Here is a 14,215-nt window from a genome sequence, read left to right as displayed (position 1 = left end):
CAATATTTTTTGCATTACAATTTTTCCTGAAATTGTATGTTTAGATGTGCAAATCAGATGTGAACTCAATAATTATGCACTCTTTCGGGCTGCAAGAGAATCATAACTTTAAGGAGAAATCTACATAATAAATAAACTGTGCAGCTAAATGTTTTCTTTGCACTAGTCTGAAAGCCTCAACATTGACCAGTGTATGTTAATTACTCTGAAAACCCTTTAGTAACGGTCTAAAGATAGAAATATATTAGCACTTCTGTACATTATACACGCATTCCTCCACCCACACAGTGTTAATGTTAACCAACATAAATTCTCTAATAACAAAAATAGTGCAAAAATAAAGATGCATACACACACACACACCTTAAGCCCTTTGACGCCCACCACAGCCACTGGCCTACTTAACTTTCTTTGATCTGACTGGGAAGTGGGAGACAGGAGGAGGAACAGGAGCGTCAGAGGAGAGAGGAGGAGGAAGAGGAGAGAGGCGACAAAGAAGAAGTGGGCTGAAGGGGAGGAAAGGAAAGGGGGACAAGGACAAAGGGTGAGGCGGGAAAGGGAGGAAAGACAGGAAGTGATTGACAGGTTGATAGGTGAGTGAATAAAAGTGTAGGAATGTGGCCATAGAGAGGAGGAGAATAAGATGTTGAGCAAGACATAAAGAGGGTGAGGGAGAGATGACGAAGCATAAAGAGGTGTGGTGGGAAGGAGGATGAGCTTGTAAGAGTTTGAGAGCTTCACATTAAAAGTCTTTAGCGGAAAATATCAAAATATCAGGCAGGTAGGGTCGTAGTTTGACAGTTTCAGACACCTGCATCAAAGATAACTAGCAGGTTTAATAACTGTCATTGATATTTGGCCATATAAGAGATTTCAAAATCGTTTTACACACTCTGTTCGACAATGTTATGAAACTTAACCAGCGAGTTCTGGAACGATTGGACAGATAATTTCTGATTCAGTAGCTCAATATGTTAACTCTCCTTATAGCGCCCCCATCAGGCCGATCAGAGTCATGTTTTATTGCATAATTTTGACGAAAAGTGGTAATAAATCAGCACAAAATAATTGGATTTCAGCCTGATAGAGAGATGTAGAGAGAGATGGATGGATGGATAGATAGATAGATAGATAGATAGATAGATAGATAGATAGTCACACCTTTTCATTTCAAATATTTAAATTGTTTTCGGCCTCAGAAGTCCGGTACATACTGAGCTCTCCTGGAAGTCGTCCCTCCCCCCGCCTCATCACTTTGTCCCACATGTTTGACAGCAGACAGGCTGAACCGTCTGAATGAGGTTTGTGGGAGGGAAGAAAGAAAGAAGGGAGTGAAGAAATGGTGCAGAAAAAAACAGAGATGACAGCAAAGGAGAGAAAGATGGACTGAAGATCTCCTATCTTTCTCTGGGGAGGCCAGCAGCCCTTGAGCATTACTTCCTCTTTCTCTCTCTATCACTTGCTGTTTTTTTCCCTCCCCCGTTCCCTCTCACTCTCTCACCCCCACTGTCTCCCTCTACCTCTCTCGCCCCTCCCTCGCTCTCTCTCTGGGACATCTTCAAAGTGAAGCCCTTTGGCCAATCAGCCAGCTGCACAGATCTGCACCGCTGCTTTCCTTTTCTTTGCCCGCCTGCGTGTGTGTCTCTGTATGTGTGTGTGTTTGCGTGTGTGTGTGTGTAATTTTTTTTCAATTGTTCAAGTGTGTGTATCCAAGTTGAACATTTTGAGTTGACCCCACGCAGAGCAACACACACAAACACACACACACACTGTTCAAGCTTCAAGCTGAGCAGTTTTCAAGAACCCCTTATACTTGCCTTGGGGGACGGAAGTTCTGTGCACTCAGTGTGTGTGTGTGTGTGTGTGTGTGTGTGTGTGCTATGAACACATCCACAAACTGGCATGGCTCCCAAGGTTCCAGCTGTATCTTGAATGTTTCAGACGTGTTGTGGTGTTTCTGCCTGTGCTGGGATCTTCTACGACGCCGTATATGGAAATCCAAAGTCTCACCAGCACATTTTACTGCTAAATAATTCAGTGTTTAAGTGATTTTTGTGGATGGGTGGAAACATAAATATGGAGTGGCCGGAGAAAAAAAAAACATGTCATCTTTTCACTACGAGTGAGATCGATGTACAGATTTACAAATATCCTTCTTCCCAAGTTGTGTTTTATGGCTTTAAATCTGATCTTTCAAACATCTCCAGTTACTCAAATTTTTAAAGGAAGTTCTTTATTTTTACAACCTGGATCTGATTTTTATAGTTCATTCCTGTGGATTATTACCAGTCAGATCTCCACAAAAACCATATAATTTAAAGCACTCATATTGTATTTTAGCAGAGCAGCTTTGGGGAGTTTTTATGCATTTATTTATTTTGCCCAGGTCACATTTTACTCACTGTGACCTTGTTTTTCACAGTTTATATACATCCTGCACCTCTGGGGAAACAGCACAATCATGGCTACAAGTAGAGAAAACTGAACAATGACCTTTGTGCAGTTTTACACACTTATAATGCCAAAAAAAATGCATGCAAGTTGAGTTTTCATTCTTTTTTTTATGTTTTATATATAGACTACAGTTTATTCCAATATTTGTAAAAGTGCCCACTAGTTTAAGTAACATTATGAACAATAGGGGCTCCACATGTCATACAAAATTACATTTTTATAACCTCTCCTTCCACTCTCTCTTTTGACCTCTCCTCTCTGATCTGTGTAAACAGCCTGCAGATAAATTCAAGTGTCTTTTTTTTTTATTTAATATTTGCCGAGTGACTGTTGGTCTCAGTTGGGTCATTCCTGGCTTCCAAGTTGCGCTTCAGAGTGTATAATTAAATTTTTTTTACAGAATTTTGTTCATGTAAACACTGTATTTTTGGCTTAATTTTAACAGAGATATCCCAATTTTATGCTTAGATTTGGTTATTATTTTATGACGCATTCAAGGACATCTGGTAATGGAGGTTGGGAGGTTTAGAGGGTTAAATGGTTTACAGTGGTGATAAATGTTTATATATATATAAAAAGTTTATAAAATTCCAGTTTATTCCAATATTTGTAAAAGTGCCCACTAGTGTTACTAACAATAGGGGCTCCACATGTCATACAAAATTACATTTTTACAACCTCTCCTTCCACTCTCTCTCTTGACCACTCCTCTCTGATCTGTGTAATCAGCCTACAGATGGATACATTCCAGTTTATTGATTTTTTGGGCACGTGGCTGTTGGTCTCAGTTGGGTCATTTCTGGCTTCCAAGTTGCGCTGAAAGGTGCAGAATTTATTTGATTTTGGCGAAATTTTAAATGAGATATCCCAATTTGAGGCTTAGATTTTGTTACTATTTCATGATGCATTCAAGGACAGCTGGAAATGGAGGTTGGGAGGTTTAGAGGGTTAAATGGTTTACACTGGTGATAAATGTTTATTAGATTCTGCAGAGTTAACCTCCATTTTGACCCATTTTTCCTGCTCAGATTGTTTGGGGCGTGCTCTTTTTGTTTTTGCTTCCATGTAAGTGGTTTATATAATTTTGTTATAAAGTGGGGCCATGTTGAAAACCACCTGGCATTTAAAGATCTCAGCACTGAAATTAGCTAGTAAATATTATTGCACATATAGCCAAACACATTACCTAGAGTGCAAGAGCCTCTGAAACTGTGTACTTTAGTGGACACAATGCAGTTTGATTGTTTATTGTGAGGATAATGAATTCTGCACTGGTAGTCTTGGAACCCAATGAGACATTATTGTTGTTGAGTAGTTTGAAAGCTGTTTCAAAGGCTTTATTCTGCCTTGACAGCAGTGAAACCGAAGACAATGCATCGACATTTAAGGCAGTATTTTGTATTGAAGAGGTGTACAAAAGGAGCTGTTGGTTTAACTGGTTTTGAGGCTTGATGCCCGCACATTGTAAATTGTTTTTACTGGCGTTGCTGCAACACAAAATGTTTACAGAGAGTTTAATATCTCGTTGTCATACAGTGTTTCCTGAATGTTAGAATTTAGAAAGAGTGATTTACTCACTTACAGCTCAGCAGAGCCACGACCCAGAGAAGATGTTTTATATCTCTCCCCATGGTGTTTATGCAGCAGGAGTGCATGTATTATACAGCATGACGACATGAGTAATGCAGCATTCTTGGGGATATCTGTCAGAACATCTTTATCGGCTGACTTTAAAGTATCCACACACTGGAAACCACAACTTGACTGCGGTTTTCTCACTTTAACATGAATCTATTTAGTGAAAAGTGCTTATTTTGTTATTGTTTTGATGGTGAGATGACAGCAAAATGACATTCAGTCGAGTCAAAGTTTCTCTTGTGCGAGCTTGTCTATAGAGACACCGCCAGCCAGCCCAAACCTTTTCACAAGGAATATTAAAATATAATGCACCACACAGTTGGGCTTTTTTTCAATGAAGACGTGTCGCAGCAGGACCAGCGCAGGTGTAAATTAACGGGTCGTGGTAGCGCGCATGCTGACTCACTGTCACACTTGTTTGACTCACTGCAACACTTTAATGTTTTTAGTAACACCTGTGCTTTTTATTCTGTCACGAGCCAAAAATCAAGTCTGAAAAAAGTCTTGTGTCTGCTTTGCACGACAGATAATTCAAAATCTAAAAGGTGTTTGCATTAAATTCAATGTTTATTGTTGCATTTCTTTTGTTACATTTTGTTTCGTTAGCTTGGCAGGTTAATGTAATATACTGGCTTCCTTCAGTATCCACTTGATATACAAAGAAAAATACTTTCATTGTGAATTACATTTGCAGAGAAGCTAAACAGAACCAGAAAAAAATGGACAAAACCCAACCTGAAAACCGATTTATTCATTATTTTTAGGTAACATAATGCTAATGGTGAACCAAATTCACCTCAAACCAGTTGGGGGTCTAATTTTTTTTCCAATCTGAGGATGTATACATAGAAATACACATCTAAATGTTGGGTATGACATTATGTGGGGTCAGGATAGATTTTTGAGCCCCATTTAGATGATCCATAGTGCATTGGTAGGCAATCAGAGAGACTGCTCTCAGTCATTGTTTTCCAGGTAGTAGTAGTATTAGTTTTCCATGTGTGCAGTAATGTCACTGCAGCAAATATCATGGGACATTAAAGCAACAAAAATAAAAACTAGTTGTAAATTTGAAGGAGGAAGCAGAAGTTATGCTGCTGTTTCTCTAATGTGAACAGCACCTTTCTGCTGCCAAACAGTCTGCTATGTCCACATTATTTAACACACACAAAACCTGTCTGCTATTAATCAGAATGATCATTTTTAATGACCTTACCAGTGTGTAAGCAGAGTGTATGCATGGTGTGAACCCTGTGCTGCCTTTAAATAGCAGGAATATACTACACCACTGACTTTAGACCAGATTGTGGTTGGTCAGTGGTGCAATCACTTTTTTTTAACTTTCTTAAGATAGAAATGTACCTGAACACACCTCATTTTAAGATCAACACGCCTGTGGGTGCACAGATGGACCCAAGTACTTACACAATAGTCATGAAGATTCGCATGAGAAAAGCCTGATGGAAACATAGAAATTCAATAAAACGTTTTGACTCGCACAATCAGCTGTTTCCGCTCTGTCGGTCTCTTGTTGTCCAATTAACGACCTCTTTTTTGTTGTTGTACGGATTATCCTACAACAACACATTACACTGCCATCTTCTGACCAAAGTACGTTACTGCAGCTTTGTTTATTCGCTCTAAACCAGTTTGATGGAAACGTCTCTAATTCGCATTTTCTTTAATGCAACATTTCAAATTTTCGCTTCAAAATTTGCTTCGACTTTAACAAAAACACGGCTGATTTGGATGTTGGGCATAAAAATAACAACTGCATTAGTCTAAAACTCAACAGGGCCCTCGAACTGCATTGTTGACTTCATTTATGCTATCATTAGAATCATCCACGTACAGTTAATTAATTGTGTTTACAGCTCAAATGTGGTGTTTATCTATTCTTTAATCTACTCTTTATTATCTCTTCTCATCCACACTTACTCTTTCTTGTTGATTTCATCACATCTTAGTAGTCACACCTATATAAAGCAGTGATTTCCATCTGAACACGTCTGCTGTTGTTCCTCAGAGACCTGAATGCAGAAAATGACTTTATGTAGGTTTAAAAACTGTCTGCGTTTAAAGGAATCCCTTTGATCTCAGTAGAGTTCCTCTGATATTTGCATCCTTTAAATGAGGCTCGTCTCAGCTGCTGTGTTTGGTGTTGCAGGCCCGTCCTTCTCCGTCGCCATCCAATCAGACACCACCAGTGTGTATCCGTGGGAAACGGCCAAGATGGAGTGTTCGCTCAGCGTCTCTGGATCCTCCCCGAAGACTGGCGCACACACAGGTAAACCACACACACTTGTTCTCTCATAAACCTCAGTTATCAGTTACCGTTTCTGTTTTTCTCCTGAGTATTTTGCTACACGCATGCATTAAGAAAGCTGTAACACACACTCGTACACACACTTTGAACTTCTGCTGCGTTCTTCAGTTGCCAACCTGTCAGCAGCACTGCTAATAAGAATGATGTGACTCCTGCATTTCAAATGGTTGTAAAGATGAAACAAATTCTCTGTCTTTGCTCTCTCACACACACACACACACACACACACACACACACACACACACACACACACACACACACACACATCAACACATCCCACTAAATTCTTTCACTTTCTTTAGTGGGCTGTGAGTTTGCAGCTTGAAATACTGTAGATTATGACATTTATGTCTCTTAGCTTTTACCTTAAACACTGTCAACATTATGGTGTCATAACAGAAAGTAACTTTACATTCATCATGGATAAAAACAAACAAAATACATAAGGATAGTGCTCTGGGATCCAAAGCAATAAGTAAATAATGTGCAGTTTACAAATTTCACAGTAAAAAACAATAGATTTCTGCTAAACAAGATGTATATCGTCAGAACTATATAAATGTATATGTATAGACAATATAACATCACACTAATAATTGTATATTATTGCATAATAGTAAGAATACAACAGATAAGACTATATTACAACAGCTCATAACTAATAGTATAGCAGACAATAGATAATTTTATATAAGTAATATATAACATTATCATAGTAATAACACATCATTGTGTACAAGTGAAGCTAAAATAAGAAGACAGAGCATTCTTAAAGACTATTTTTTTTTTAAATTAAACTTCACAACTGTATATTAAGTAGTTAAAATGAGCCCTGCCTTGTGAAAATTAAAACACTGATGACATAAATGCATCAATACAAATAATCTAATAATTTATTTAGAATATGAAACAATTCTGCATCACTAGTACTCTTACTTTTAGGGTTGTCACGATATTATAATTTTCAACTCGATACCGATACTCAGGAAAATATTCGATACTCTATACCATTTTTGATACCACAAAGAAAAAAAAACAAAGACCCCAAAGTTTAACAGAAATGAAAAAGAAAAATGCAACATGTAAAAATTAACAGAACCACAGGTTAAATATTTATAATGAAAAAAGAAACTTCAACTATGATAACAAGCTTCAGATACTTGATAATTTTTGAAAATGAGTATTGTATCCGGATACAACGTTTTAGTACAGATACTTTTTTGAGTATCGATACTTTTGACAACCTTACTTTTGATACTTTAAGTACATTTTGATGCTGAAACTTTTGTACTTCTACTTCAGTAACTTCTTCAGTAAGATATTGAGATTGGGATTTTGTCCGTGTCATGCAGCCCTCCTCTGAAATATAGTAAAAAGAGCTCCCATAAAAGGAAATATTCAACATCATTATTGTACAGTACAATAAATGCCCTGACTGCTAAACAGCTCACTGTAGAATATATGTATTTTGAAAAATGACTTATTTGCTGTGCATCCTCCACTACTCCTCCCCTCCTTTTTAATAACGGACCATCTGCAACAACTCTACCCCTCTATTTCTTCTCCTCTCCCACCCCCTCCTGTCCTCTCCTCCCTCTCTCCGAACATCCATCCATCTTCTGTCCTCCCTCATCACTTTCTACCCTTTAACTTATCGCATGACGTCACACATCGCTCGCCACCTCCCTCTGCCCATCTGTCACCAGCCCGCCGTCTCTTCCTCTCCCTGCATCCTTCTATACAGTCCAACATGTGTTTTCTATATTGCATCCTCATTGTGAGAAGATAATGCACATTACAGTCCTTGTGTATGTGTGTGTGTGGGAATTATTAACACAACCAGGGCAGGAAAACATTTCCCCCAGTGTTTAGACATATGTGAACACGTTTTTTGGCACCTGTGTCCTCACAGGAGTGCACGTAATGTATGCACATACATAAATGTTTACTCGCAGCCGTGCATCGCTGCAGGGATCAGTGAGTTGGTGGTTGTGGAGCGTGCTCTTACAGACAGCTGCACCATGGGAAGAAATCCCCCCTCAGCATCACAGCTGATGGGGGAGTTACGCATGGTCGTGTCTGCTGTGGGGAGGGAGGAGGAGAGGACTGATGCAGCTCGCATAAATATATTTTATTGTTATTAGCAGTGTAGCAGGCAGCACAGTGCTGTAAGAAGTTGTATTAGTTGGGATATACAAGCTTATTATGCTGTATGGTCCATTTAAATGGTAAAACAAGAGACAGACGTTTTATTCCTGCAACATCCTGGAGAAATGGATGAAAAGCAAACAGGCAGAGGTGGAAAAAATGATTTGTGTTTTTGCATGATTACATACAAAGTCAGTGCAAAGATGCAAATAAATGCAAATGTGAATTTGTGTGTTGAAATTTCTCAAATTTGGGTGATGCCGTGCCACGAAAAAGCCCATCAGCAGAGAGATTCTCCTGCACATCGTAGCCCTGATCAATCAGGACTCCATTAAGAAAATGAGCGTTTTTAAAAGTTGTTTCCTTGTCGTCTTACAGACCTGACAGAGCTTGAATTCAGACCAATCTGCATCAGGATGGAGTTATTTCGACATCCTATTGATCAGTTTATTGCAACTAAATCAAAGTAAAATCTGGTTTTAATAGGTTAAATAAATTGTCTTTGGACAGTTTTTTATTTAATATACGTCACAAAGGATTAGTAAATGATCACATTCTGTTTTAAGTTTAAGAATCAGGGTCATAGATACAGTAAATGCGTAATTATTTTTATTTCATAATTTTTATTATTTATAATCATGAAACTGCCACTCACCAGAGAGCAGCAGCTGAGATAGAACGCCTGGTAGTTTGTTTTAAGCTGTGTTAGTTTGAAAGACTTATAAAAGCCTATTAATTTTTTATTGTGCGAAGTGACCTTTTAAGAAAGAAGTTTCCTCTGCGTTCTCTGTGACTCATGTTGACTCATGGTGTGTGTGACGTGTGTGATGAGGTTTCATGACAAACTGAAACTTTTAGTCAACTACATTACAGTCCATAGAGTTCCACTATCATAAAGCTCACAAGTGTAACTTTTCTACCAGTAAAGACAAAAATATTCAGCCCTTTAGTGGCTGATTTAGGTCCTCAGACGGGCTTGGAAAGAGAAAGTAACCGAAGGTGTGACGAGTGTGAACAACACAGGTAAAACAGTTATGTAATGACCCAATTAGGAAACAGGTATCGAGGGACATGTATCAACAAAGGTGTGTTATGTTGGCAGGGTTTGGACAAGTCAGACATTCACTTCCTCACACACACACACACACACACACACACACACACGTACACACACACACTATAAAGATATCTGTTAGGGTGTGGTAACATGATGTTCAGTTTGTGGGTCAATACGGTTATTACAGTTGAGTATTATTAGCTGTGTCAGACAGCGTTCAAACATCTCATGATGAGTGTGTTTTTATTCTTGTTTGTCATACATAGTGGGGGCCGAGTTTTAGTGCGGATCAACACAGTGAGGACATTTTTGGAATGTGAGGACATTTTAGCCAATCCTCATTCCTCATGAGGTTTAGGTAGGGGTTAATGTAAGGGGCTAGGGAATGCATTATGTCAATGAGAGTCCTCAAAAATATAGATCTACAAGGATGTGTGTGTGTTCTTGTATGTCATACATAGCGGGGGCCGAGACAGGTTTTTAACCAACACAGTGAGGACATTTTTGGAATGTGAGGACATTTTTGGACATGTTTGAGGGTTAAGACCTGTTGTTATAAGGTTAAGACTACAGTGAGGTTTAGGTTGGGGTTAATTTAAGGGGCTAGGGAATGCATTACGTCAATGAAGGTCCTCAAAATGATAGAACTACAAGAATGTGTGTGTGGAGGTGTGTGCGCATTGCTTTACAAATGACTATAATGGTTGATTAGTTACCAGCTCACCTTTGTAGCTCATTGTTCTGACACAATAGGACGAGAAGGGAACAGAGAAGGTTGAGCAACAGCAATTTTGTGTGTATATGTGTGTGTGTGTGTAACACATTCCTCAGGGATGGCTGGAAACAGCTCTCCTGTTGGAGCTTGTTTTTATGATGGGCATGGTGAAACACACAAAAACACCCTCATTATTTCTCACTGCTTAGTCAGTCAGTGATTATATTTACTGTGCTGCCTTTTATTAGTGAAGCTATCAATTGCAGGTAAATGCTTAACTGTGTGACCTCACGTGAACGCCGTGTCGTGCTGTGGTGAAGTCTATATACCGGTGATTGGAATGATCATTTCTTATTTCAGAGCCTCACTGTGCAGTTTATCACAGTATTGTCAGGTTTTGTCCCGGTGCAGCGAGGCCTCAGACTGACTGGTTGCTCTTTGGGTCATTAGTCTGCCGGCTCACACCTCGCTGGCTGTCCACTCTCGTCTTGTCGAGGCGCTAAGGACACTTTAATCAGCACTATGTTGTTTGTTCCATCCAACACTTGTCGATTGTTGGCATATTAATCTTGTTGGAGTTGCACGTCACAGTTTCACACATTGAAAGCCCCAGATTATGAAGGCGGGTAAAATAAAAAATTTAAATTAAATTAAAAATACATAAAGGGTCAATAAATAATTTTAATAAATAATATTCCATTAAATGTACTAAACAATTTTTAAAAAATGTAGTTATTTATTAATTGATGATATTACTTTATATATTTATTTGCTTTCTATTACATTTTTAATACATTTTTTTGCACTCATCTTGTATTTATTTAAATGTATTTGTATGAAAATGTATTCATATTGTTTATTTATTTATTTTCCTCATTTTTACAATTTTCCCTTTCCCTTATTTGCATATTGAAGAAGAAATGTATAGATAGAATAATACATATAACTACTTTTATAATAACAATATAATACTTTTTAAATAAAATAAGAATATATAGATAAAATTATACAAAAATAAATACATTTATAATAATAATAATAATAATAATTATTATTATTATTATTATTATTATTATTTTAAAATAAATAAAAATAAATCAATACATATAAAAGTGAAATTTCAATTGGAAGGTAAACAAATTGGGTAATTAATTAAAGGTAAATAAAGAAGAAAATTTGATCAATATCAAATACCTAAATTCCATTATTTATATTGTTTTTTAGTACGTTTAACATATTAATTAATTTACTTATGAATTTATTCTGGCTGCTTCCATCATAAAGAGCAGCCAGCAGCTGGGAGGTGACCCGCTGTGGTTTGAGCCCGAGAGAGCTTCGGACATGATCAGTGGCTTTAAATTCTCTTTCAGACTTCAGACTTTCATCACTTCCTGTCTGGAGATTTCTGACCAGTGATGGTGCTGAATGTGGATAAATGTGTCCGTATGTGTCACTACAGATATACTGTGTTGTTTTGCCTCGACTTGTTATCTCTGCGTGCCGCTCACATCGTCCGTTACCAAAGGAATGACTGGCATGTTGCTGCAGTCATGACAGTGTGTGTTTGTGAGGCGCTGCTTACTTTAAAATCAGTGGTAGTGAGATGACATCACCATTAGAGATATTTTTCCCTCCTTTTTGAAGCTGAAACTGTGACAGTTTGGATCTTTTCAACATACTGCAGGTTTTTTTTTCTGCTCTTCTTTTATTAAAATAACAGCATACCACTCTGATCCTCCAGGGAGAAAATAAAGCTTTGTTCTCTCTCTCACACACACACACACAGAGACACACACACACTGACACACTCATTGTAGTGTCGGAAAATAAGGCACAATTGTCAAGTGTCGATCAAGATGATTTAATTTAGATTCAGTGTAAAAATGAGATCACATTAATGCAAATTTTGCATCAGAAATGACATCCTGTATTCCAGCCTGTTTTCAAATAGCATCGCATCCTTAAACAGGTGATGTAATGTAGGAATGTACTATTAATACTACTACCAGTATGCACATGTAAAAAAAAATTAAAAAACCTGGATGTATTTAGTCCCTTTTATTACCATTTTATTAAACACTTCTTTGTGGAGCATTGAACATCCCATGTGTCTGCAAAAAGTCTCTTAGGAGTTCCCGTTTTTTCCGAGAGTGACAGCTCGATAAAAAACTGATGAAAAACTGATCCGTTGTGTCAGTATTTTAGATTATCATGTTGCGTAATTGGTGATAATGTTTACTAAATGTTGCTCCTGGCTGTGCGACCCTTCTTTGGCATCCAAACACGACATGTACGCATTTGTTCTGCACGTCTTGAATTCTATCAACGGTGATTTTGTTGTTATTAACACTGAAGATGTTAGTCAGTAGTTGGTGAGATAACCCCGCCCCCAGACCCTGATGAAGTGGTTAAAGACCAGTAAAGAGAATCAGTTTTCCTGGCCGAGATCAAGTTCTCTAGCAGTCAAAAAGCAACGAAGAACCTGTTCAAGATTAGGCACCGGGTCCGAACCAAGCCTGGAACTCCCTTGGTGGAAAATGGGTTAAAGTGAAGCTAAAATAGGAGTAATGTGCTTTGTTCATGTCTATGTCTCAGCGTCTTTGGAGTTGGTGATGTCCAAAACCGAAATAAATTGGAGTAAATATCAATAATGGTAAAAAATAATAATAAATTAAATTTGTATAGCGCCTTTTCAAGAAACCCAAGGACGCTTTACAATACAATAGACATGGCTAAACAAGTGGGCATTGATGGCAGGTTGAGGGGGTTTAGTGAGTCCAGAAACCTTTGTGAACAGATGATGATTGGACAGTTTCTTTAATATGTCCAGGGAGGCGGCATTACGGATTTCGGCCGGGAGAGGAGTTCCACAGGGTAGGGGCTGCAACACTGAAGGCACGGGCCCTAAAGGTTTTCAGTTTGGTGAGGGGGGGGGGTGTTATCCCTTTATGGGGCACTCAATAAAATACTAAGAATTTGAAAAGTCCAACCATAAAGTATTATAGAGGACATTTCAAGACTTTTACTTTTGTGACTTTTTTTTCCAAAAGGTTTCATTTTTATGTTGCAAATTAGGGTCAATTGAGTTATTATTATTATTATTACATTATCATTATTATACTGATTGGACAGATGCGATGGTATCTGTGAGATAGCTGCTGGAGAAATCCATGTGGTTCTTAGACCGCATGGCGAGGCATGGGGACACTATTTTGGATGTCCGCTGAAGTTACCAAATATGTTTTCTTTGCCCGGGAAAGGGTTTAGCAGGACTGGGAGAGAAGTCTGGCGGTGGAGTTTTGTATGTATTGGAGCCTGTTCAGGGATTTGGTTGGGACCCCTGACAGGACCCCATTGCAGTAGTCCAGATGGGAGGTGATGAAGCCACAGAGTCAGGCAGTGAGCGTCGGAGTCTGGAGATGTTTTTGACATGGGAGAAAGCGGTTCATGTAACAGATTTGATGTGTCCAGAATAAAGCCCAGGTTGCAGGCCTTAAAGGGACGGGACTTAATTTCATCCCGGGTGTTGCTGCATGTCTGCAGGGATGGAAACTGTTGGCAAACACATGATACTATAATTTCTGTAACTTTGTAAGGTGGTAATATGTTGTGAACAGCTTGCTTCACTGCCCCCAACTGGCCCAAATATGAATGATTGCAGCTTTAGCATGTACTTTATCATATATTTATTACATTTAACATTGTAACCTGATTGGCTTGAAGTCTGTCAGATGACATCATCACATCTCTGGGTCCTTTCTGTCAAGTTCATTCAGTCAATAAGACAAATAACATGTATTTTAATGAGGAGAACATTAGTTTTTAAATACAAACAGGATTTTTTGCACTTTAGCCAAACACCTGGCAACATGAGCCG

At 38.3% G+C, this 14,215-nt stretch overlaps 1 protein-coding gene across 1 annotated transcript in view; it reads left to right on the top strand.

Moving 5' to 3' along the window:
• Positions 1-14,215, top strand: part of ptgfrnb (prostaglandin F2 receptor inhibitor b) — an 80,704-nt gene that overhangs the window by 46,937 nt on the left and 19,552 nt on the right. Inside the window, exon 11 of the mRNA XM_059327834.1 lies at positions 6,260-6,379. Coding sequence (XP_059183817.1) covers positions 6,260-6,379 — 120 coding nt within the window. The remainder of the gene's footprint in view (positions 1-6,259; positions 6,380-14,215) is intronic.

The sequence above is a fragment of the Centropristis striata genome, chromosome 24 (genome assembly GCF_030273125.1).
Source record: "Centropristis striata isolate RG_2023a ecotype Rhode Island chromosome 24, C.striata_1.0, whole genome shotgun sequence".
In the NCBI taxonomy this organism is placed as follows: Eukaryota; Metazoa; Chordata; class Actinopteri; order Perciformes; family Serranidae; genus Centropristis; species Centropristis striata.
Note: the sequence above shows the minus strand (reverse complement) of the source record. Positions and strands in the feature narration are given on the sequence as shown.